Raw genomic sequence first — 25,015 nt, 5'->3', positions numbered from 1 at the left:
TCCCTCTTTGATCCAGTGCAGATGACAGTAAATTTTAAGTATTTCCTCCTTCATCCTATTTTCTCTTCCATTGTAAAAACTCTTACTTGCATGCCTCTTTTATGTGAGATAATTTTCATCATTATTCTCCCCCTTCCACATTCTCCCAGGACATCTCTTACCTTTCTATTCTTTTTTTTGAAATCACCTCTAGGGGCAGCTAGGTGGTGCAGTGGATACCCTGGAGTCAGGAGTTATCTGAGTTCAAATCCAGCCTCAGACACTTAATAATCACCTAGCCACTTAACCCCATTGCCTTGCAAAAACTAGAAAAAGAAAAGAGATCATCTCTAATATAAATGACTTGTACCCATGCTATGTGTCTAAATAGACTTTTTTTGATTCCATGTTTCTTAAGAGTTATATCTATCATCTTCCCATATAGGAGTGTAAAATGTGAAACCTCACAAAATCCCTCATTATTTCTCTTTCCTATTTACCTTTTTTATACTTTTTTTGTATTTGAATATCATATTTTCTCTTAAGCTGTAATCTTTTCATTAGAAATTTTTTTAAGTTCTCAATTTTTTCAGATATCCCTTTCCTCCTCAAGTAGGATTATACTAATTCTTGCTAAGTTTTTCTTGATTGTAATCCTAGCACCTTTAATTTCCAAAACATATTCCAAACCCCTCTGCTTCTTAAGATTGTTGCTGCTAAATCTTGTTTTATCCTGGCTGTGACTATAGTATTTGAATTAGTTCTTTTTTTTTTTTTGACAGCTTAAGTACTTTCTCTTTAACCTGGGAGCTCTGAAATTTGGCTACCATATTTCTAGGAAGTGATTTTGGGGGGGGTGTCCCTTTCAGGAGGTGATTGGTGGATTCTTTCAATTTTTATTTTGCCATTTCTTATGATAACTGGACAATTTTCCTTCATATTTTCTTGAAATATAATGTTTACACCTCTCTTTTTAATCATGACTTTCAGACAATTTAAAAATTCTTAAGCTATTATTGCCCTTTGATCTATTTTTTCACATCATTCATTTTTCTGATGAGATATTCAGCCTTTTTTCATTATTTTGACTTCATTTTATTGTTTATTGAAGTTTCATGGAATCATTGGTTTTTTTCTTGATGAGTTCTAATTTTTAAGAAATTTCTTCACTAATGCTTAGAATCTTTTTATCAAGCTGTTCTCTTTTCTTAATTTTCTTGCATTGCTTTCATTCATTTCATTTTCCAAATTTTTCCTTTCTTACTCTTATTTTTTTTTTCTCTTTTTAAAAGCCCTTTTAGAAATTCTTCTTGGACTTATGCCCAGTCTGAATTTTTCTTTGATATTTTCTAAATAGGTAATTTCAAGTAGTTTTCTTCTGAGTTTTTATCTTGAGTTTCCCTGTCACAGTAAAAGTTTTATATGGTTTTTCTTTGTTGTTGTTTTTGCTCATTTTTCCAGGCTATTTCTTGAATTTGAATTTTATGTTAGAGTTGGGCTCTGCTTACCATGGCTAGCATGAGCTGCTGTGACTCAATCTGGGAGACGGTAGGGTTTTTTGGTGGTTCCAAGGTGGTATGATCTGTGGAGAGGTCTGTTCATTGCCCTCATGACTGTGACTAATCTTCTCTGCCTTGGCATTGCCACCTAGAACTAGGTAATAGACTACAGAGCTCCCAAATCGCACCAGGTCCTGAACCTAGTGCTAAACCTAGTGGTCCCCTGGAAGCTCTTTCTGATCAGGTGCTTTCTCCCCTTAACGTTGCTGTGTGTTGTTTCTGCCTGGTGTTCCTACTGCTGCTGCTACAGCTGCTAACTCCAATGCCCACAACAGCTGTGGCTTTTGCCAGCCCACATTCTAGAATCCACAGACCTCTCCTGTTAATATAAACTCTCTGGGCTAGAACAGTAAGTCACTCTGTCTCTGTGTTGGCTTTTACATCAGAATTCATTTTTTCCATCTGTGGTCATTTTGTAGAAGTTTATTGGGGAAGTTTGACTGTTGGAAACTTTCAGTCTGGTATCTTTTCTCTGCCTTTACTTATATACTTGTTTAAAAAAGATAAATAAGTTACATTTGAAGACATTATTGAAAATGAATTAATATAAATAACATCTGCATTAAATATATAAATTTTCTGCATTGGAAGATCAGGTACTTTCAATTATGGTTCAACCCTACATTTTACTTGACTTGAGCAATCCCCCTCTGTCCTAAGCAGGTTTTTGAGTCTTTGGATCTTGTTCCTGTCACATTAGGCCAGGCCATTTACTTAACTGATGTTTCTAGCTTATAGCAGTAAGGCCCTTAATAAATGCCTGATGATTATTGGCCTTGTAAGGAAATCTTGAGTTTTAATATTACTTCACATATTTCTTAGCTTTATGATCTTGGACAAGTCTATTAATCTCAGTCTCATGAAAGTTTCCTCATCTGTTAAATGGGGATAATAGCACTTACCTGTTATTAGAATCAAATGCTATAACATATATATAGATATAGATATAGATAGATATATATAGATACATATATATAATGTTTTACAGATCTTAAAATGTTTTATAAATACTATTATTATTATTATTGGGCTTAAGAAAGGAATTCTAATGTTTTTCATACTCTTATTGCAATACTGTTCGTATTTTTTAAGAATTCCTGAAAAATGTACAGTGGCAGTTACATGTTTTACACTTTCTTTTTTTTCCCAGATGAATTGATAAAGAATTATATTTCTGAACTTAAGAGCACAGAAGAAATGATTCGCTGTGGATTTTCATTGGCCTTGGGTTCCCTTCCAGGTGTTTTTCTGAAAGGCAAACTTAAACTGGTGAGGTCTGATTTTGATACTAATGAGAATATACTGGTTTTGAGAATAGAACATGCATATTAAAGATCAAGGGATTCAGATTATAATTTTTTTAAAAAAATTCAAGTAATGTCAATTTTTTGTGGTGACTTTCATTATTCTTGTGTATATATGTCTGAAAGAGAAAAAGAGTATCAGAACCAACTGCAAGTAGATTTTATTTTTAATATTCTGTTTTCATATGCATCTAAAATAAAGAACTTTTATGAAAGTTCATTCCAACTGAAACTTTATATGGTTATTAGGATGAAATTTAGTGTGCTAAGTAGAAATGTCTTCTCTGAAATATCATTTTACTTTGAGGAAACTAGTGGGGTGATTTGGATCCCAGCTTTGCCAATTACTAGCTACATAAACTTCTGCAAAATAATGACTTAAGTTCTCTCATCCTTAGTTTTCTCTCATGTAAAATGATGACATCAGATGAGATGACTCTTTTATTTGGACAGATTGAGTTTAAGGTGCCTATGGAAAATAGTGTGAAATATTCAATAAATAGTTCAAAATGTGTGATGACAATTCAGGAGAGAGACCAGGGCTAGCTATAAAGATTTGGGAGTCATCTATGTAAAGATGATTATTAAAAAAAAACAGGAGCTGAGGAGGTAATTGAGTATATATTGAAGAAAAATAGATGAGGACTTTAGACAGAGCCTTGGAAAACACCCATATTTAGGAAGAATGATTAGGATGATGAATTAACAAAGGAAACTGAGAAACAATCTGATGCATGGGAGGAGAAGCAAAAGAGAGCAAGAGAAAAGAATGAATACCAGGATATGATGCTTTGAAGGGTGAGAAGAATGAAGATTTTTAAAAAAGACCACCAAATTTTCCTCTTTAGATAATTGATAACTTTGGATACAGCAATTTCAATTAAATAATAGTTCAAGAAACCAGATTGCAAAGGTTTGAGAAATGACTGAGAATAAAGGAAGTGGATGCATTAAATGAAGACAGATTCTCCTCTTCTTCTCCTCCACCCTATCCTCTTGCTCATTTTTCTTCTTTCCTCCCCACAATTCCCCTCCTTTTCCCTCTCCTTTCTCTTCTCCTTTTTAACTCTCCCACTGTCTTTTGCTGTCTGTCTGTCTCATTATTGATCTGTACTCATATCTTTTTTACCTCTGATTGTTTCTTTGTCTGCTTCTCTCTGTGTCATTTGAAACTTAATCTTTATATTTCCACATTATTAGTGTCATTCCTCCTATCACTCTGCTCTGTTTTCTGCCTGGGATAGTCTGATGACCCTTCCTGGCCCCATTCCCAGAAATTGATCATGTTGTGTTAGGGTTAGACAATTGTCTTAACCTACTAACATTCTTTAATTTAAGATATCCATTTTCTTAACATCCCTAGAAGCAGCAATTACAGGCATTGCTATGCCCAGTATAGAAAGTTTTTTGAGGGGGTTTTTAAAAGGAAGAGATAAAGAATGAAGACTTGAAAAGTCTGATAGGGTTAATGAGGGTCTTTCTGGAAAAGGAAGATTTGAAGATGTTTAAAGACAGCTGGAAAAAATTAAAATAACTAAAATATAAAAGGGGAAAGTGACAAATGATGGAAGGAATGTGGAAAAGTTGGAACATATTCATTGATAGTGGAATTGTGAACTGATCCAACCAGATCCAACAATCTGGAATTATAACCAAAGAATTATTAAACTGCCTATACCTTTTGACCCAACAATAGCACTATGTGGTCTATTTCCAAAGATGAATAGATGGAAGAGGGGGAGAACACCCTATATGTTCTAGAAATGATGAGCTCACTGATTTTAGAAAGACATGGAAAGATTTGCAAGAAATAAAGAAGAGCAAAATGAGCAGAACCAGGAGAAGATCATATATAGTAGCAGCAGTACCATTTTAAGAACAACTTTGAGTGAATAAGTTATTTTGTCTATTATAAATACCCAAATTTAATATAAAGGTCATGGGAAGACACTATGTGTACCAAGAGAAAGAACTAATAAACAGAAACATACTTCTAGAGTAATTTTACGTATATACCTATTTATGTCTAATGGTAGCTATTCTCTAGAGCAGGGGAGAGGGAAGGGAAGAAAAAAAAGAAATTTGTATAATAATTCTGTTGTATATTTGAAAGGGATACCAAGTTGTTCATAACAGATTTACAGTTTCATGTATGGTCTTTTTTTTTGTACTCTTATGAAAATACTTGTTTTATTCTATAAATTAAAAAAAAGACAACTAAACATGAACTAGTAGAGAGAAAATGAAGTTTTTTTTTTTTAGGTTTTTGCAAGGCAAATGGGGCTAAGTGGCTTGCCCAAGGCCACACAGCTAGGTAATTATTAAGTGTCTGAGACTGGATTTGAACCCAGGTACTCCTGACTCCAAGGCCGGTGCTTTATCCACTATGCCACCTAGCTGCCCCATTGAAAATGAAGATTATTAACTAGAAGAAACAGATAATTGTGAAGTTGTGGTAGAGATGGAAGGGATAGAATTGAGAGTAACAATAGAGGAGTTGATATAAACTATTTTTAAAAATAGGAGTTCTGCCAAATTCTTTTTATAACACCCAACATGGGTGCTAATACCTAAACCAGGAAGAACCAAAACAAAGACAATTATAGAGCAATCTTCTGAATGAGTATTGATGCAAAAATCCTAATTAAAACTTTAGCAGTGAGACTAAAGCAAATTATTACTAAGATAATACACCATGATCAGGTAGGATTTATACCATGTAGACAGGGATGGTTAGATATTAAAAAAACACTCAACAAAATTGAACATATTAATAGCAAAACCAACAGAAATCATATGATTATCTCAATAGATGCTGAAAAAGCTTTGATAAAATACAACATATATTCCTATTAAAAATATTAGAAAGTTTAGGCATAAATGGAGTTTTCCTTAAAATAATAAATAGTATCTATCTAAAACCATCAATAAATATTATGTAATAGAGATAAACTTAGAGCATTTCCAATAAAATCAGAGGTGAACCAAGGATGCCCATTATTACCATTACTATTCAATATTGTATTAGAAATACTAGCTTTAGGAATAAGAGAAGAAAAAAGAAATTGAAGGAATCAGAATTGGTAATGAGGAAGCAAAACTTTCACTCTTTTGCAGATGATATGATGGTATACTTAGAGAACCCAAGAAAATCATCTTAAAAACTCCTTCAAACAATTAACAAATTTAGCAAAGTAGCAGGATATAAAATAAACTCAAATAAATCATCAGCATTTCTATATATGAATAACAAAGCCCAAGAGCAAGAAAGAGAAAAAGAAATTCCATTTAAAGTATCTGTAGAGAACATTAAATACTTGAGAATCTACCTCCCAAGACAGACGCAAAAAGTGTATCAACATAATTATAAAGCACTATTCACCCAAATAATGTCAGATCTAAATAATTGGAAAATGTCGATTGCTCATGTTTAGATTGAGCTAATATAATAAAAATGACAATTCTGCCCAAATTAAATGACTTATTCAGTGCCATACCGATCAAACTACCAAATAGCTATTTTTACTGAGCTAGAAAAAATAGTAACAAAATTCATCTGGAGCAACAAATGGTCAAGAAGAGCAAGGGAACTGATGAAAAAATGTAAAGCTCTACTAAATCTAAAACTATACTATAAAATGGCAGTCATCAAAATTGCCAGATACTGGTTAAGAGATAGAGTAAGGGATCAGTGGATTAAGATGGATTCAAAAGAAACAGTAGTAAATGACTACAGTCTGACAAATCCAAAGATATTAGCTTCTGGGATAAGAAATCAGTATTTGACAAAAATTGTTGGGAAAACTGGGAAATAGTATGCAAAAACTAGGCATAGACCCACATCTCACATCCTAAACCAAAATAAGGTCAAAATGGGTACAGGATTTAGACATAAAGGGTGACGCCATAGATAAAGTAATAAACCAAGAAATACTCTATCAGATCTATGGAAAGGGGACAAATTTATGAACAAACAAGAAGTAGAATACATTATAAACTGCAAAATGACTATATTAAATTAAACTGTTTTTGCACTAATAAAATCAATGCTGCCAAAATCAGAAGGAAAGCAGAAAGTTGGGAGCCAATCTTCACAACTAGGAATTTTGATAAAGGTCTCATTTATAAAATTTATATGGGCAGCTAGGTGGCACAGTAGATAGAGCCCTGGAGTGAGAAGGAACTGAGTTCAAATCTGACCTTAATAATTGCTTAGCTGTGTGACTTTGGGCAAGCCATTAACCCCATTGCCTTAAAATTAAAAACAACAAAAAAAATAAATATAGAGAGAATTACATCAAATTTATAAGGTTAGAAGTTATTCCCCAATTGATAAGTGGCCAAAGGATATGAATAGACAGTTTTCAGATGAAGAAATTAAAGCTATATACAATCATATGAAAAAATGCTACAAATCATTATTGATTAGAGAAATGAAAATTAAAGAAACAATGAGATATCACCTCACACTTATCAGATTGGCTAAAATGACAAAAAGAGAAAATGATTAATGTTGGAGAGGTAGTGGGAGGATTGGGACATAAATGCATTGCTGGTAGAATTGTGAAATGATCCAGTCATTCTGGAGAGCATTATGGAACTGTCCAAAGAGCAATAAAACTGTTCATTCCCTTTGACCCAGCAATTCTGATTCTAGGCCTATACCCAGAAGAAATCATAAAAATTGGGAAAAGCCCCAAATCTTCCAAAATATTCACAGCAATTCTTTTTGTAGTGTCAAAGAATTGAAGATTGAGGGATACCCTTCAATTGGGGAATGACTAAACAAATTATGGCATGTGAATACTATGGAATTTTATTGTTCTATAAGAAACCATAAATGTTCAGACTCTAGAGAAGCATGGAATGGGTTATAAAATCTGAGCAAAAGGAACAGAACCAAGAAATAATGTGTACAACTTAACAACAACATTGTGAGATGATCATTCTTGGTGGAAGCAGCTCCTCTCAGCAGTTTAGAGAGCTAGGACAACTCTAGGACAATGGACAATACTATCACCATCCAGAGTAATAAACAAAACAAACCAAAAAACCCTTCAGAATCTGAGGAACACTTTATAAAAAAATATCTCTTAGATATCTTTGCCTTAATCCTAATTCCTCAGACTGAAAATGACTAATCCGTGAACTTGTTTACCACAAATATGTATGTATAATGTTAATCTGACTGAGAGGAGAGGGGTGGGACGGGAGGGTGGAAGGATATTTTGTAACTTAAAAATATGTACATGCATATGGATGAAAGTTGAAAAACTTAAAAAAATAGAGGGGTTGGACTTCTAAAAGCACAGGGTCATCTCATCATCAGAGATTATAATATAGGAAGAGAGGAGATATGATAACAAGGAGTTTTGAGATGTAGAAAAAGGAAGAAGGGGTAGCTCACCACCACTGATCTCTTAGAAAAGAGAATAGTATATGAACTATGAGAGAGTAGAAGTTTTGAAATATTCTCTATGGGCAATGGGCTAGAAAGATCAGAACTATAAAAGGATTGTCTTGCTACAGTAAAGGCCAAGTTGATTCTGGTTTGTGATTTTTCTCTAGCTTCATTTGGCTGGAGAGACTAAGGATACAGATAGAGGAAGCAATCCAGACTTGTGGTTGGCATGGCATGAGTATTGATACAATAAGGAAAAAAGGGTTTCCAGAATAGAGGATGATGTAAAGTTAACTGTTTAATTAAGGTGAGGATTGAGGTGAATGGGGATTAGAAAATTGGGGATGGAATTTGAGGAGTGGAGCATGTTACTTTTTGGCAGCCAGATACTCACCAATACATCTCATTTAATCTTTGTGACCCCTTAGAATAATAAGTAGATTACTGTCAATGTTATTTCCATTTTATATATAAGGAAACTGAAGCTTACTGTGGCTTAGTGGTTCCTCAAGGTCACAAATATGTGGTAGAACAGAATCTTGAACCCAAGTATCCTGAAACTAAACTTAGTACTTCTTTGTTACATTGCATTGCCTTGAACTACTAATAAAGCTTTTGAAATGAGATTTTCTTTTGAGTATCTTCATGTTGTCTTTCAGGTGTTAGAAGGCTTAAAAGCAGTTACTCACATTTCTCCTAAGGACGTGAGCTTTGCTGAAGCAAGAAGAGATGCCTTAAAAGCATTAGCCAAGTAGGTCTTATAAATTGTCCTTAAGTCTGAACTCTGACAAGTAAAAAAAACTATTTGAGTATTAATTTATACATTGATAATATAAAATGTCCATGTTTACTTTGTGTTTCCCTTTTTGTTAATAGCAAGTTTAGTAAAGGTTTGATTAGAGCTAAATGCATGTAAATTGTTAGGTTAATTTCTGTGTATTGGCTTCAATGTATTGGTGTCTGTTCTTTTTGTGTGTGTTCTCATGGAGTTCTGTCCATTATATAGTGACTAGTGACTTGGAAACTAGCTCTTATTTATATAATACATTATGAATTACAGAAGCACTTTGTTCACACCACATCCACGATTCTTCCAGTCACCCAAGTTTTCAGTCTTAGAAGTCATTCTGGACTCTTGATTTTTCCTTGCTCACTCTAACCTTCTCTCCAAACAGTTGCAGTTTTTACATAAGATTCTATTTCCTCTAACAACATTGCCGTTATTCTAGTTTAGAGTATATTCATCTCTCACCTTTGCCTCTACATTAGTTACTTATCTGGTTTTTCTATATCCATGTTCTCCCTTTTCCAAGTTAGGAATCTACAGTCTTGAAAATTAATATTCTTAAAGCATAGACTTTAAATTTGCTTACTGGTTAACATGAAACCCAGGATAATATAGCTTTTTGAAAGCAGGGACGATCTGACTTCTGTATCTCTAGTGCTGTCATAGTGTTTGGAGTAATGTTTGGTGCTAATTAAGTGTTTGATATATGACCCCCACTTTTCACATAAGGAAATAAGACTCAGAAAAGTTGGGTCACTTGGTCCCACACAGAAAGTATGCAGAACTCATTTCTTCTTGCTAAAATCCAATGTTGATTCCATAGAACCACATATTCTCTCTATAAAGTAGTATTAACTGGTTCTTTAATACAAATTTTAAAATTTGGGGGAACTCAAAACTCATACATCTAGTCTCCTTTACCTTCACTGCATGTTTCCATTTTCACTGAAGCAAAGTAGGCAGAACTACTCCTCCATTCTATATAAAACCCTTAGGTTGCACATTGCCCTTCTGTGATATTTTTTCCCCTCAAGACTACCCTTCATGTTCACTTTAAATATACTTCTATCTGTATTAATAAATTGAATATTGAGAAGAACTGGATGAGTTAATTCATACTGATAAAAGAATGTTATTAGACTTAGATATCCCTTCCCTGCCTATATGCCACTGTTATCCATAAAAAAAGTAGAGAAGCTCTATGTTCTATCTGTTGCCATTTGTCATCTAACGATTTTTAAACTGTAGGGACCATTACTGAGTGTGACCTCACTGGAAGGGTTTTCCCTTTTTTTTTCCAACAAAAATAAAAGTTGATGTGATTTAATGGACTAAGATTTGCAAAGCAGTTTTTACATCCTATTTCATTTAATTCTCACAAAAACCCAGTTAGATAGGAACTGCAGACATTATTATCCTCATTTCACAGAGGAAGAAACTGAGGTGTTGAGATATTAAATGACTTGCCCACAGTCACACTGGAGTTCAGCCTTTGTAATTCATGGAATAGTCTCAGTCCCCATAAGGGTCAGTCATGTAACTAACTTAAGAGAATACTGAAAAATGTTTAGAATTCTGTTGGAAAAATATACCATACTGTCATTATATATAATATGAAAAAGAAGCTAGAAGCTTTGAGAAGAAGCCATGATTTAAGCTTGTTACTTTTTTCTCAGGATTTGTCAGACAGTAGGAGTGAAGGCTGAAGCATCCCAAGATGATGTTATATGCAAAGAAAATGTTTCCCAAATCTATGACACATTACTTGATTGCATGAATGATTACACTACAGACAGCAGAGGAGATGTAGGAGCATGGTAAGTTTGACAGTTTGATTTTTTTAAGACATTTGTCTTTCAAAAATTATATATAGCTATGAATTATATGGGGACGTTGGATGAAGATCTTCTGGTTGATCTAAATTATGAGGAGCTATACCTGTGATATTGCCAAATGGTACAGTTGTGCCTATAAGTAGCACAGTGGATAGAATACTGGCCTTGGAGTCAGGAGGACCTGAGGTCAAATCTGGCCTCAGACACTTGAAACTTAGCTCTCGGAAGATTATGGGCTAAGTTTCTCCTTAGAAATGACTACAAATTGATATTGATTATCTCTTAACTTTTGCTTCACAAGAAGCAGCATGTAAAATACATAACTTTCATAGTCTTGAGAGATTTTGTTAGGTCCATATTTTGCTACTTTCTGTCTTTGAGAGATAGTATTAAAATTGCTGGATTTGGAGTTACTAGATCTGGTTGAAGTTCTACTTCTGACCTGTGATGTCTATATCAAGCCTTTTAATTTCTCTTTGCTTTAGTTATTCCCTGACTTTATTTTTTTCAGATTTAATAGAAATAAGTCTAGACTTGGAGTTAGAAAGACCTAGATTCAAATCCTACATCAAATAGTTGCTAGCTGTCTGTCTCTAGCCAAATCACTTTATTTCCTATGCTTTATACTTTTCTTATTTGAAAAATGAGTGATTATGAGCAGGTAGCCTCTGAGGTTCCTTTTAGCTTTTATTCTTTGATATTTGAAATGTAAGTGATCATATTTATCCTACCTCAAAGATTTATTATCAAGAAAATAATTTTAATATTGGGAACATACTTAATTTTAATTCACGATGATTATAAACTCCTAGCCTGTCCTTTAAAAAAAAGACTACCCCAAATCTGTTCTATCTTTATTCATAACCTATCTCTGAGTATTTTTTCTTTATCTTTTCAGTAAGCAGCATTTTCATTATAATTCTAGAAATAAATTTTGAGAGACAGTAGAAAAAGTACTGGATTTAGAGTTTACTGAAAATGCATGAAAAAAGTAATTTTAAAATGAAAGTGAGTTATGTCAGTGACTTTTAAACGGCATTTTGTATTTTCTCATTTTTAAATTAGTCTAAATGCTAAATTAGTCTAAATGAAATAAGCTAATTATAGGGAAAGTTATATCCTAAAGGTTTGCTTAAAATGTAGAGGGAAACAAAAAATAAATTCAGAGGAAACAAATTGGAAAAGTCTAGCTTTTTATTATAATGAAGGAAATGCCATATAAACTGGTGCTTAAGGAAAAAAAATTAGTGAAATCATTCTTTGTCTTTGAGAATTATATAAATAATTAACATTTATATGGTCTATCAGTCAATAAATATTTATTAAGCACCTACTATATGTGAGGCACTGTGCTAAGCATGAGGATAAAATGCAAAAAGAAAAACCTTAAGGAGCTTCTAGAGGTTGTGGGTAAAGAAGGGACTAGGTAAGAGGGTTGATGTTGATGGAGTTCCCTTTTCAAGGAAAAGAAGAGATAGTTGACCCAGAAACCTTGTTTAAATGGAAACTTTGGGAGTAGTACTTTACTGTAATCAAAGGAGCAGAGAGTACTAAGGAAACTGAGATGTGAATACCAAATTGATGCAGTCTTGGAGGATAGTGTATTTCCTGATGATGAGGTTCCTAGGGGGTATGATCATGATGGAGTCCAGACCAAAGGAGTATCGCTAAGTGGTAAATGAAGAGAAATTATGTGATGATTGAGTCTGTATTAGTACTTAATTTAACTTTTATATCAATTGTATGGTTGTATCTTTTATACAACTAGAAATAATTGACAGTGGCAAACCTAGTTGGCAAATCACTGTCACCCTAGAGCCCATGCATTTCAATGGTCTCCGAAGACATTATTATGGCCTAATTTTATATATCTTTTGTTTCCCTAGTGACCACCACAATGCCTTCAGGGCAGTGAGTAAATATTTATATAGTCTTTACCCTCAGGGATTTGTTTCACTTATACCTATCAATCAACAAGTTTTTAATTAAACATTTTTGTGTCAGATAATGTGCTTGGTATTGGGACACATGTACAAAGAATGAAACAATTTTACTGTCAAGGAGTATATATATTCTAATAAGAGAGTGAGTGCTGATTGAGGATAAAATCAATTGTTATCAAACTGGAAGAGATGCACATATAGAAAGGTTTACCATGGCAAAAATAAATGTCACCTCTTGGCCAGAGATTGGGGGAAATGGAAAAAAGAGTGAGAGATTGTGTCAAGAGATTTTGAGATGGGGCGGCTAGGTGGCACAGTGGATAAAGCACCGGCCCTGGAGTCGGGAGTACCTGGGTTCAAATCCAGTCTCAGACACTTAATAATTACCTAGCTGTGTGGCCTTGGGCAAGCCACTTAACCCCATTGCCTTGTAAAAACCTAAGGGAAAAAAAAGATTTTGAGATGAAGAGAAAAGGGAGAAAAGGAGTTCAGGTGGAAGAGCCTCTATTTTCTCAGTCAAGATAGAAGCAAGGACCTCAGCTAAGAGGAGAGGTGGATAGGTGGGGAGTGGTGAGAGGCTTAAGGAAGGAAGAGAAGGTTTGGAATAGCTTCTCTGGAGAATAAAGTAGGGATTATGGTAGGAAGGAATAAAAAGAATATCAGTTATTTTAATTATAGAACTGAATTATACTTAGAGCAAGTGTGCTGATGTAGAGAACCATGGGCATGGGGAGTACTGAAATCAATTGAAGACAAACTTTGTAGATTTTTTTTGTTTGCACTGTTAAGAAAATCTTCCTTCTTCCTTTATCCCTCTGTTAAAATACTCCTTCAATCTAATCTAGGCCATGGCCTGACCTTCAGTCTGATCTAGATTGCATCCTCTTTTGGTTTAGGGCAGCTAAGCGGGCACTGGAAACATCTGAGACTATCCATTCTAGAATCTGAGACCCTTCCACCCCCCATCCCCCAAAAAAGGCAAAACTCTCCTATTCAGACTTGAGTCACTCCCAGGTTACCACCTCTTCCTATGGACAATGAGGGGGAATTTAAGATTTACAAGAGAAAGGGAGGGCTCTCTCTTTCTTGCTTTCCAGATGTTGACTGAGCCTGGCAGCTGGCCTGTGGAAGGTTAATTAGCAAACTGCTTGGCTTTTCTATTCATCTCTTAACTTTCCTATTACTTTCTTTTATGTTGTAATTTCTTTTAATAAATCTTTTTATACCCGCATTCCCAGGTCAGAGAGTGATTCTTCACAACAGAAAATTGAACAAAATATACAACAGTGTCAACATTTCTGTGTCTGGCTAAAGTGGAGAAAAGTCATGGATAGACAACCAATAAATATTTGAAAGAAGAACGAATGAATTAACAGTTGATCTTTATAATGATGCTGAGTCATCAAGAACATGTTCAGTTGTCTTGAATGTTCTCTGTGAGGGAACAGAGATATTTATAATATTTTTAGAAACATTTTTCTTTTAAAATAGTTTCTAAAAAATTTTATTCCTTTGAGAAAAATCTTTCTGTTTTCCAGAAACTTCATTTGCTCCTTGCAAAAGAGACATTATTTTGTTATGATCACTGTTCCTTCCTATGACTAAGGAATTGAACTAATTGGGCCAATAATAAAGTAATTTTTCTTTCTCGCTAGAGTTGAATCATAGCTTTAATTTTTCAATTTACATTTAGAAGCTATTCCTGTTCTTGAATAACTAACAGTATAGGAAAGCAAATATTTTAGTAATTTTTTGATATTCTTCAGAGAGTGCAACTGGAGAGGGATTGACTGCTGATTCATTACATTTTTTTTTTTTTAGGTTTTTGTTTTTGTAAGGCAAATGGGGTTAAGTGGCTTGCCCAAGGCCACACAGTTAGGTAATTATTAAGTGTCTGAGACCGGATTTGAACCCAGGTACTTCTGACTCCAGGGCTGGTGCTTTATCCACTACACCCCCTGGCCACCCCCTGATTCATTATATTCTTACAGAGAACTCTAAAGCTAGTTCAAATTTTGGTCCCATTATTTCTTTCTTTCTTTCTTTCTTTCTTTCTTTCTTTCTTTCTTTCTTTCTTTTTTTTTTTAGATTTTTGCAAGGCAGTGGGATTAAGTGACTTGCCCAAGGCCACGCAGCTAGGTAATTATTAAGTGTCTGAGGTCGGATTTGGACTCAGGTACTCCTGACTCCAGGGCCAGCACTCTATCCACTGTGCCACCCAGCCTCCCCCTGTTATTTCTTTTTTTTTTAGTTTTTTTTTTTTAATTTATTTTTTATTCTCATTTTGTACAAATTTTTTTTTACATTAATAAAATATACTTGTTTACAAGTAAACAAAATACCCCTCCCACCATGAATATAGATAGACTTGCTTGGTTAAAAAAAGTAAAGGGAAGAGAAAAAAATTAAAATTACAAAAAATGATAGTAATAATTTGTAGGTATGGCCAGGTGGCGCAATGGATGAAGCACCAGCCCTGGAGCCACGAGCACTCAAGCCCATATCCAGTTTCCTAAACCCAGTAGTCACCCAGCCATGTGACATGCAAGCCACCCAATCCCCACTGCCCTGCAAAAACCAAAAAGAAGAAGAAAAAAGACCCAAAATAAAATAAAATAGTAATAATAGTAGGGGTGGCTGGGTGGCAGACAGAGCATTGGCCCTTGAGCCAGGAGCACCTGGGTCCAAATCCGGCCCCAGACACCCAAAGATCACCCTGCTATGCAGCCCCAGGCAGGCCACCCAGCCCCACTTGCCCTGCACCCTCCCCCAAATAATAATAACAAAAAATGTGCTTCAGTCTTTGTTCCAACACCATCAACTCTGTCGTGGGTGGATCACATTCTTTATGATAAGTCCATCACAAAAGTTGCTTCCATATTTCTCCAATGTTGCCATTGCTGATCGCAACTCCCTCCTTTCTTATTTCTCCACTACCATGTACTTAATTTTCTCTCTCCTTTCACTCTGACTCTGCTGTAGGGTCACTGAGTGGCTCAGCAGACAGATCCCTGGTCCTGGGGCGAAGAAGCCTTGAGCCCCCATACCACCCCTTAGGCCCAGAATCCACCAGGCCCTATGGTCCTGGGCAAGCCCTCCAATCCCAGCCCCTTGCAAGAAGTAAAAAAAGAGAATATGTTATATCTGACCACTCTCCTCCCATAGCCCATCCTCTCCTCCCCCACCCCTTCCCCCTGCTCCCCCCTCCTTCTTACTCCAGATGTCTATACCCCATTGAGTATATTTGCTGTTTCCTCTCCTAGCCATCTCTGATGAGAGCAAAGGTTCCCTCATTCCCCCTTGCCTCCCCCCTTCCATATCATTGCAATAGCTCATTGTAATAAAAATCTTATTACATGAAATGTCTTGGACTATTCCCCCTCTCCTTTTTCCCTCTCCCATTCCACTTCCCTTTTTTTCCTATTGACTCCATTTTTACACCATATTTTATCTTCGAATTCAGCTTTCTCCTGTGCTTCAACTATAAAAGCTCCTTCTACCTGCTCTATTAACTGAGATGGTTCATATGAATATTATCAGTATCATTTTTCTATACATGCAGTTCATCCTCATTAAGTCCCTCATGTTTCCCCCCTCTCCTCCAATCTCCATGCTTCACCTGAGTCCTGTATCTGAAGATCAAACCTTCTGTTCAGCTCTGGCCATTCCAAAAGGAACCTTTGAAATTCCCCTGGTTCATTGAAAGTCCATCTTTTTCCCTGGAAGAGGACATTCAGCCTTGCTGGGTAGTTCATTCTTAGCTCTTTTGCCTTCCGGTATATTGTATTCCAAGCCCTACGAGCTTACAATGTAGTTGCTGCTAAGTCCTGTGTGATCCTGACTGCAGCTCCATGATATTTGAACTGTGTCCTTCTGGCTGCTTGTAATATTTTCTCTTTGACTTGGGAGTTCTGGAACTTGGCTATAATATTCCTGGGGGGTGGTTTTTTGGGATCTCTTTCTCGGGGGGATCGGTGGATGCTCTCCATTTCTATTTTGCCCTCTGCTTCTAGAATATCAGGGCAATTTTCCTGTAGTAATTCTTTGAAAATGATGTCAAGGCTCTTTTCCTGATCATGACTTTCAGGTATTCCAATAATTTTCAAATTATCTTTCCTAAGTCTGTTTTCCATATCGGTTGTTTTTTCAATGAGATATTTCACATTTTCTTCTAATTTTTCATTTTTTTGGTTTTGTAGTATTGATTCCTGATTTCTGGTAAATTCATCAATCTCCCTGAAATCTATTCTTTGTCTGAAGGATTTGTTCTCCTCAGAGAGTTTTCTTATCTCTTTTTCCATCTGGCCAATTTTGTTTTTTAAAGCATTCTTCTCCTCAATAACTTTTTGAACTGTTTTGTCCATTTGACCTAAGCTGTTTTTTAGCATGCTATTTTCTTCGGCATTTTTTTGGATTTCCTTGACTAAGCTGCTGACTTCATTTTCATGTTTTTCCTGCATCTCTCTCCTTTCTTTCCCCAGTTTTTCTTCCAACTCCCTCATTTGATTTTCAAAGTCTTTTTTGAGCTCTGTCATAGCCTGAGCCCAATTTCTGTTTTTCTTGGAGTCTTTAGATGCAGGAGCTTGTGCTTCTTCATCTACAGTCTGAGTATTTTGATCCTTCTTGGGCTCATTTGCAAAATATTTCTCAATGGTCTTCCTCTTATTTCTTTGCTTGTTCATTTTCCCGCCTAAGCCTGAGCTTTTGGGACACTCCCACAAGGGTCCCAGTGTGTGAGGCTCTGTCCTCCCTCCTGGTCTGTGAATGACCATAAGCACCCCGCTCTGCCACGGGGCCGAGGTGGGGGGGCCTGCTGTTGTATGGGGGGGCCTAGACTGCTATCAGGATCTGAATGTGGTCAGAGCCCCAGAGTCCTGTTCCAGGGGCAGAGGCCCTGTTATTTCTTAAAAGAATAAAAATATAGACAAATATCCTCCATGCCATTAACTTTATAAAAGGCTAGTTCTGTATGTATGTAACTAAACAAATGCATCAAGAGTACAGTTAAAGCTTGAAAGAAATTTAGAGATCATCTAATGTGCCCAGGGAGAGTAGGTGAATTTTGTAATTTCATACAGATAAAATATTCAAGTAAAATGTCTGTGATCAGGGGCGGCTAGGTGGCGTAGTGGATAGAGCACTGGCCTTGGAGTCAGGAGTACCTGGGTTCAAATCTGGTCTCAGATACTTAATAATTACCTAGCTGTGTGGCCTTGGGCAAGCCACTTAACCCCATTTGCTTTTCCAAAAAAAAAAACCTAAAAAAATAGTAAATTAGATCCATTGCTCAAAGTTATTATTGTTATAAAAATAATAATGATAATAACCAAAATTTATGTAGCTTTTACTATGGCCAGTCACTATGTGTTAAGTGCTTTACAATTACCTTATTTGATCCTCACAACAACTTTGAGGTAGGTGCTGTTATTCTCTCCTTTTTATAGATGAAGAAACTGAGGCAGAGGTTAAGTAACTTGCCCAGGGTCAAAAGTAAGTGATTCAGGTTTTCCTGACTCAATTTCATGGTGCCACCCACCTGCTCTTCACTACCAGATGCTGTTGCTGTTGATCTTATTCAACTGTTCTTTGTTGCAAGGAAAGAATAAATAGAATAGGTGTACTGGAAAGGACTATTTAATGGCAGCATGAACTGGAGGGACATTTGGAGAACCTGGAAGGTGCTGATTCACCACAAAACAGCTCATTTGACCAAAAAAAAAATCCTAGGTCAGTGAAGCTTGCATGATGCCTAACCTCATCTAAGATGGTAAAATATTAAGTAGCACACAGTAGGCTTGATTAATATACAACAAGTTGCAAATAAGAAAACCCTACAGAAAGAACAAAACATCCAAAAAGTTTTTGATTATTAACTGGAAGAATTAACTGATTATGTCCAAAAAAAATTTCATAAAATATCAATAAATATAATTTTTTAGATATGGATACATTTACAAAGCATTTTATTATTTGTTTTAAAAAATTTCTGCTAATGTGACAGTTAAATACTATAATTCAAATATACATGAATGGCCTTTATATATCATTGAGGAGCAACTAGGTGGTGCATTGCATAAAGCATTGACCTTGGAGTCAAAAGGACAGGAGCTCAAGTCTGGCCTCAGACACTTGACTCTTACTAGTTGTGTGACTTTGCACAGGTGACTTAACCCTGATTGCCTCACATCCAGGGCCATTTCCAGTCATCCTAATTCATATCTGGTCACAGAACCCAGATGACTCTGGAGGAGAAAGTGAGACCAGTGACTTAGTGCAGTACCCCCTCACTCAAATAAAACTCAATTGTTTTTTTATGACATCACCTTCCTGATGTCATGGCCTTTTTCGAGAATGAAGGTGAAAGCATTAATGATATTAAAAAAAGGCATCAATAAAACTGGAAGGAAAATAGGAAGGTAGGAAGAAAGGTAAATATGTGATTAATATTGTACTGAGACTTGGAGTTAGGAGATACAATCATTCCTTTGATCTTGCCATCACCCACAAATGCACAACCTCCTTATATAAGAATCCCCATGTGCAAAGAGATATTATATATCCCTTTTGTAGGCAACTACAAAAATATTAACCATGTATTGGGGCATTAAAAACCTCTCAATCCAATGTAGAAAGACAGCTATATTAAATATATCCTTTCCAGAGCATAATCAATAAAAATTACACTCTATAAAGAAAAGTGGAAAGATAAATTAAAAATTGACAGAAAATTAAATAATTTAATCCTAAAGACTGGTTGGGTCAAAGAACAAATCATAGAAACAATAATTTCATTTATGAGACATCATACCAAAATTAATGAGATGCAGCTTAAAGCAGTACTTAGGGGAAATTTTATATCTCTAAGTACATACATCAATAAAAATAGAGATAGAATAATAGATAAATAAATTAAGCATTAAACTGAAAAGAATTAGAATAAGAACAAATTTAAAATTCCTAAGTACCACAGTGGAAATCCTAAAAACCAAAGGTGAGAATAATAAAAGGGAAAGTAAGAAATCTTTTGAGATAATAAATAAAGCAAGGAGCTGGTTTTATGAAAAACCCAATAAGATAGTTAAACCATTGTTTAATTTTATTTAAAAAAAGAAGAAAGCTAAATTACCAGTATCTAAAAATGAATAAACTGAATTCATCACCAGTGAAGAATAAATTAGAGGAATTATTAAGAACTATTTTGTCTAATTATATGCCAATAAAATTGACAATCTCAGTGAAATAGATATTTATGAAGATATAAATTACCTAGATTAACAAAAGAGGAAACAATACTTAAATAACTTCATCTTAGAAAAAGAAATTGAACAAGCCAGCATTGAACTCCTAAAAAAAAAAAAAATCCCCTGGGCCAGATGGATTCACAAGTGAATTTGACCAAACATGCAAAGAACAACTAATTCTAATACTAGATTAGAAACTATTCAGAAAAATCGAGAAAGAAGGAGCCCTACCAAATTCCTTTAATGACACAAATTTGATGCTGATACATAAACTAAGAAGAGCCAAAACAGAAATTATAGACCAATTTCTGTAATGAATATTGATGGGAAATTTTTTAAATAAAATACTAGTAAGGAGATTACAGCAATATATCATAAAAATCACACTCTATAACCAGGTAGAATTCATATTAGCAAATGCAGGTTTAGCAGCAAATGCTGGTTTAGTATTAAGAAAATTGTCAGGCAGCTAGGTGGCGCAGTGGATAAAGCACCGGCCCTGGAGTCAGGAGTACCTAGGGTTCAAATCCGGTCTCAGACACTTAATAATGACCTAGCTTTGTGGCCTTGGGCAAGTCACTTAACCCCATCTGCCTTGCAAAAAAAACTAAAAAAAAAAAGAAAATTGTCAGCATAAATTGACCATCTCAAGAACAGTATGAACAGAATTCATATGATTATCTCAATAGATGCAAAAAAAAGCTTTTAATAAAATATAGCACTAGTCCTATTAAAAACACCAAGAGTAAATGGAACATTCCTTAAAATGATAAATATTATTTTTCTAAAGCCATCTGCAAATATGATCTGTAGTGGGGATAAGCCAGAAACCTTTCTGATAAGATTAGGGGTAAAGCAAGGCTGCCCATCATCAATATACTATATTCAGTATTGTACTAGAAATGTATTGGAAAGCCTCTTTGCAGATGATATATTTACAATATACTTAATTCCTAGAGAAGTAACTAAAAGGCCACTTGAAATAATTGACAACTTTAGCAAAGTTGCACAATATAAAATAAATGGATATAAATCATTAGCTTTCCATATATTACCAACAAAGTTCAGCAGCAAAAGATAGAAAGAGGAGACATCTGTGGCAGAGTCAAGTTAGGCAGTATGAAACTTGGAAACTCCTGGAGCTTTTTCCAAAACAACTTTATTTTTTTTTCCAAATTTAATATTTATTTATTCTCATTTTGTACAAATGTTTTTTATACATTAATAAAATATTCTTGTTTAAGAGTAAACAAAATACCCTCTCCCCCAAAAAATATAGACTCGCTTGAGCAATAAAGGGGAGAGAAAAAAATTAAAATTAAATAAAAATAATAGTAATAATTGTAGGTATGGCCAGGTGGCGCAATGGACAGAGCACCAGCCGTGGAGCCAGGAGCACCCGAGCCCATATCCGGCCCCATACACCCAACAATCACCCAGCTGTGTGACATGCAAGCCACCCCAACCCCACTGCCCTGCAAAACCCCAAAAAAGAAAAAAATAGACCCAAAATAAAATAGTAATAATAGTAGGGGTGGCTGGGTGGTGGACAGAGCATTGGCCCTTAGGCCAGGAGCACACAGCCCCAAATCTGGCCTCAGACACCCAACGCTCACCCTGCTATGCGCCCCAGGCAGGCCACCCAGCCCCATTTGCCCTGCACCCCCCCCCACCAAAATAATAATAATGATAAAAAATGTGCTTCAGTTTTTGTTCCAACACCAACAACTCTGTTGCAGGTGGATCACATTCTTTATGATAAGTCCATCGCAAAACTTACTTCCATATTTTCCCACCATTGCCATTGCTGATCGGAACTCCCTCCTTTCGTATTTCACTACTATGTACTATATTTTCTCTCTCCTTTCACTCTGACTTTGCTGTAGGGTAGCTGAGTGATGCAGCAGACAGATCGCTGGCCCTGGGGCCAAGAGGCCCCGAGCCCCCCCTACCACCCCTTAGGCCTAGCATCCACCTGGCCCTAAGATCCCGACAAGCCATCCAATCCCCAGCCCATTGCAAGAAGTGAAAAAGAATATGTGTTATATCTGACCACTCTCCCCCCATGGTCCAACCTCTCCTCCTTCATTTACATCTCCCCCTTCCCCCTGTCCCCCCCTTCTTACTCCAGATGCCTTTACCCCATTGAGTATATATGCTGTTTCCTCTCCTAGCCACCTCTGATGAGAGTGAAGATTCCCTCATTCCCCCTTGCCTTCCCCCCTTCCATATCATTGCAATAGCTCATTGTAATAAAGAAAATCTTATTATATGAAATATCTTGGCTTATTCCCCTTCTCCTTTTTCTTTCTCCCATTACATGTCCCTTTTTCCTATTGACTCCATTTTTACACCATATTTTATCTTCAAATTCAGCTTTCTCCTGTGCTTCAACTATAAAAGCTCCTTCTACCTTCTCTATTAACTGAGAAGGTTCCTATGAGTATTATCAGCATCATTTTTCTATGCAGGAAATTATCAGTACATGCAATTCATCATCATTAAGTCCTTCATATTTTCCCTTTATGCTCCAATCTCTATGCTTCACCTGAGCTCTGTATTTGAAGATCAAACCTTCTTTTCAGGTCTGGACATTCCAATAGGAACATTTGAAATTCCCCTGGTTCATTGAAAGTCTACTTTTGGGGTGGCTAGGTGGTGTAGTGGATAAAGCACTGGCCCTGGAGTCAGGAGTACCTGGGTTCAAATCTGGTCTCAGACAATAATTACCTAGCTGTGTGGCCTTGGGCAAGCCACTTAACCCCGTTTGCCTTGCAAAAACCTAAAAAAGAAAAAGAAAAAAAAAGAAAGTCTACTTTTTCCCTGGAAGAGGGCATTCAGTTTTGCTGGGTAGTTGATTCTCGGTTGCATTCCAAGCTCTTTTGCCTTCTGGTATATTATATTCCAAGCCCAGCAAGCTTTTAATGTAGTTGCTGCTAAGTCCTATGTGATCCTGACTGCAGCTCCACGATATTTGAATTGTGTCCTTCTGGCTGCTTGTAATATTTTCTCTTTGACTTGGGAGTTCTGGAACTTGGCTATAATATTCCTGGGGTTTTTTGGGGGGGGGATCTCTTTCTCGGGGGGATTGGTAGATTCTCTCCATTTCTATTTTGCCCTCTGCTTCTAGGATATCAGGGCAATTTTCCTGTAGTAATTCTTTGAAAATTATGTCAAGGCTCTTTTCCTGATCATGACTTTCAGGTATTCCAATAATTTTTAAATTATCTTTCCTAAATCTGTTTTCCATATCAGTTGTTTTATCAATGAGATGTTTCACATTTTCTTCTAATTTTTCATTCTTTTGGTTTTGAAGTATTGAGTCCTGGTTTCTCGTAAATTCAGCAATCTCCCTGAGTTCTCTTCTTTGTCTGAAGGATTTGTTCTCCTCAGAGAGCTTTCTTATCTCTTTTTTTTCCATCTGGCCAATTTTGCTTTTTAAAGCATTCTTCTCCTCAATAACTTTTACCTATAATTTTAAAAATAATTGACTTACTTGAGGAAAGAGAGCAATTTACTATAATACAAAAATGAATAAAAATATTGATCTACAAGTTATTAATGTACTAAAGCAAAAAGACTTGTGAAATGAAAATTGTTATTCCAGAAATACTATTTCCTTTCCATCTTCTGAAATATACACAATAATAAAGTATTATATGTGTATATGTGATTTATAAATAAACATTTATTAGAGTTATGTGCAAATATTTTTTACTGAGAGGATTGTGTGATTAAAAGACTTGAAAACCACTATTCTAAATCAGCCTACCAAGTAATTTAGTAAATGCTTATTCAACTTTTTTCTCTTGTTTAAATATACATACATACATACGTACGTACATACGTACCTACAACCTTTACATACATGTAATCTTTATAAATTTTTTTTTAGGTTTTTGCAAGGCAAATGGGGTTAAGTGGTTTGCCCAAGGCCACACAGCTGGGTAATTATTAAGTGTCTGAGGCCGGATTTGAACCCAGGTACTCCTGACTCCAGGGCCAGTGCTTTAACCACTATGCCACCTAGCTGCCCCTCTTCTTGCCCTCTTTTGTAGATTTTGACACTGTTGATCTTCTTTTTCTCCTTGATGCTTTGTTCTTTTGAGGTTTTCAGGATATACCTCTTTCCTGATGTTTCTACTCTCCAGTCTCCTTTCTTGGATCTTCATTTGTGTCACATTTTCTAATTATAGATGTCTCTTATGGTTCTGTCCTTGACCCTCTTCTTTTCTGTCTCTTTCCTATTTCATTTCCTCCTAGATTTAGTTATCATTTCTATGCTGATGATTTTTATAGCTACCTTTTCTGCCCTAGCCTGTCTTCAGAACTCCCATCCAACTACATTACATTTTGAACCAAATATCTAGCAAAGATCGTAAGCTCAGTTTATTCAAGATTGAACTTATTTTTCCCAAATCCTCTCTTCTCCCCCACACTTCCCTAAAATGTAGAGAATAACATATCCTTTCAGTTCCCTAACCTCATATACTAGGCATCATCCTTGTCTTCTCACTGTATTTCCTCACACATACATCTAATCTATTGCCCAGGCCTGTTATTTTTATCTTTTCCAACATCTCTGAATATCATACTTTCCATATTCTGATACTGCCGTTACTCTGGTGCTTGCATGAACTATCGCAATTGTCTGCTCTTGAGTCTACCTGCCTCCAGTCTCTCCCTACTTCAGTCCATCCTGCATTCAGCTCTAAAAGTGATTTTTCCTTAAAGTCTGACCATGCCCCACCCTCCCAATAAATTCATATGACTCCCTATTGATACCAAGATTAAATACAAGATCTTCTGGCTTTCAAAGTCCTTCATAAACTAGTTCCCCAGTCTCCCTTCTAGTCTTCTTCTACCTTGCTTCCCTACATGTATTCTATTTAGTAATACTGACTTTTTGCTGTACCATGAACAAGACACTCTGTTGAAGCATTTTTCTATCTCCATTGAGTAGGAT

At 35.7% G+C, this 25,015-nt stretch overlaps 2 protein-coding genes across 2 annotated transcripts in view; one reads left to right on the top strand and one right to left on the bottom strand.

The window, feature by feature from the left end:
• B3GNTL1 (UDP-GlcNAc:betaGal beta-1,3-N-acetylglucosaminyltransferase like 1) overlaps positions 1-25,015 on the bottom strand; it is a 211,678-nt gene that overhangs the window by 20,199 nt on the left and 166,464 nt on the right. The gene's annotated exons all lie outside the window — the stretch shown is intronic.
• Positions 1-25,015, top strand: part of TBCD (tubulin folding cofactor D) — a 401,955-nt gene that overhangs the window by 311,108 nt on the left and 65,832 nt on the right. The window contains exons 28-30 of the mRNA XM_074225195.1: positions 2,689-2,807; positions 8,903-8,994; positions 10,707-10,847. Of these exons, the coding sequence (XP_074081296.1) occupies positions 2,689-2,807; positions 8,903-8,994; positions 10,707-10,847 (352 nt within the window). The remainder of the gene's footprint in view (positions 1-2,688; positions 2,808-8,902; positions 8,995-10,706; positions 10,848-25,015) is intronic.

This window comes from Macrotis lagotis, chromosome 2 (assembly GCF_037893015.1).
Source record: "Macrotis lagotis isolate mMagLag1 chromosome 2, bilby.v1.9.chrom.fasta, whole genome shotgun sequence".
Classification (NCBI taxonomy): Eukaryota; Metazoa; Chordata; class Mammalia; order Peramelemorphia; family Peramelidae; genus Macrotis; species Macrotis lagotis.
This window is presented reverse-complemented; position numbering and strand designations above follow the sequence as displayed.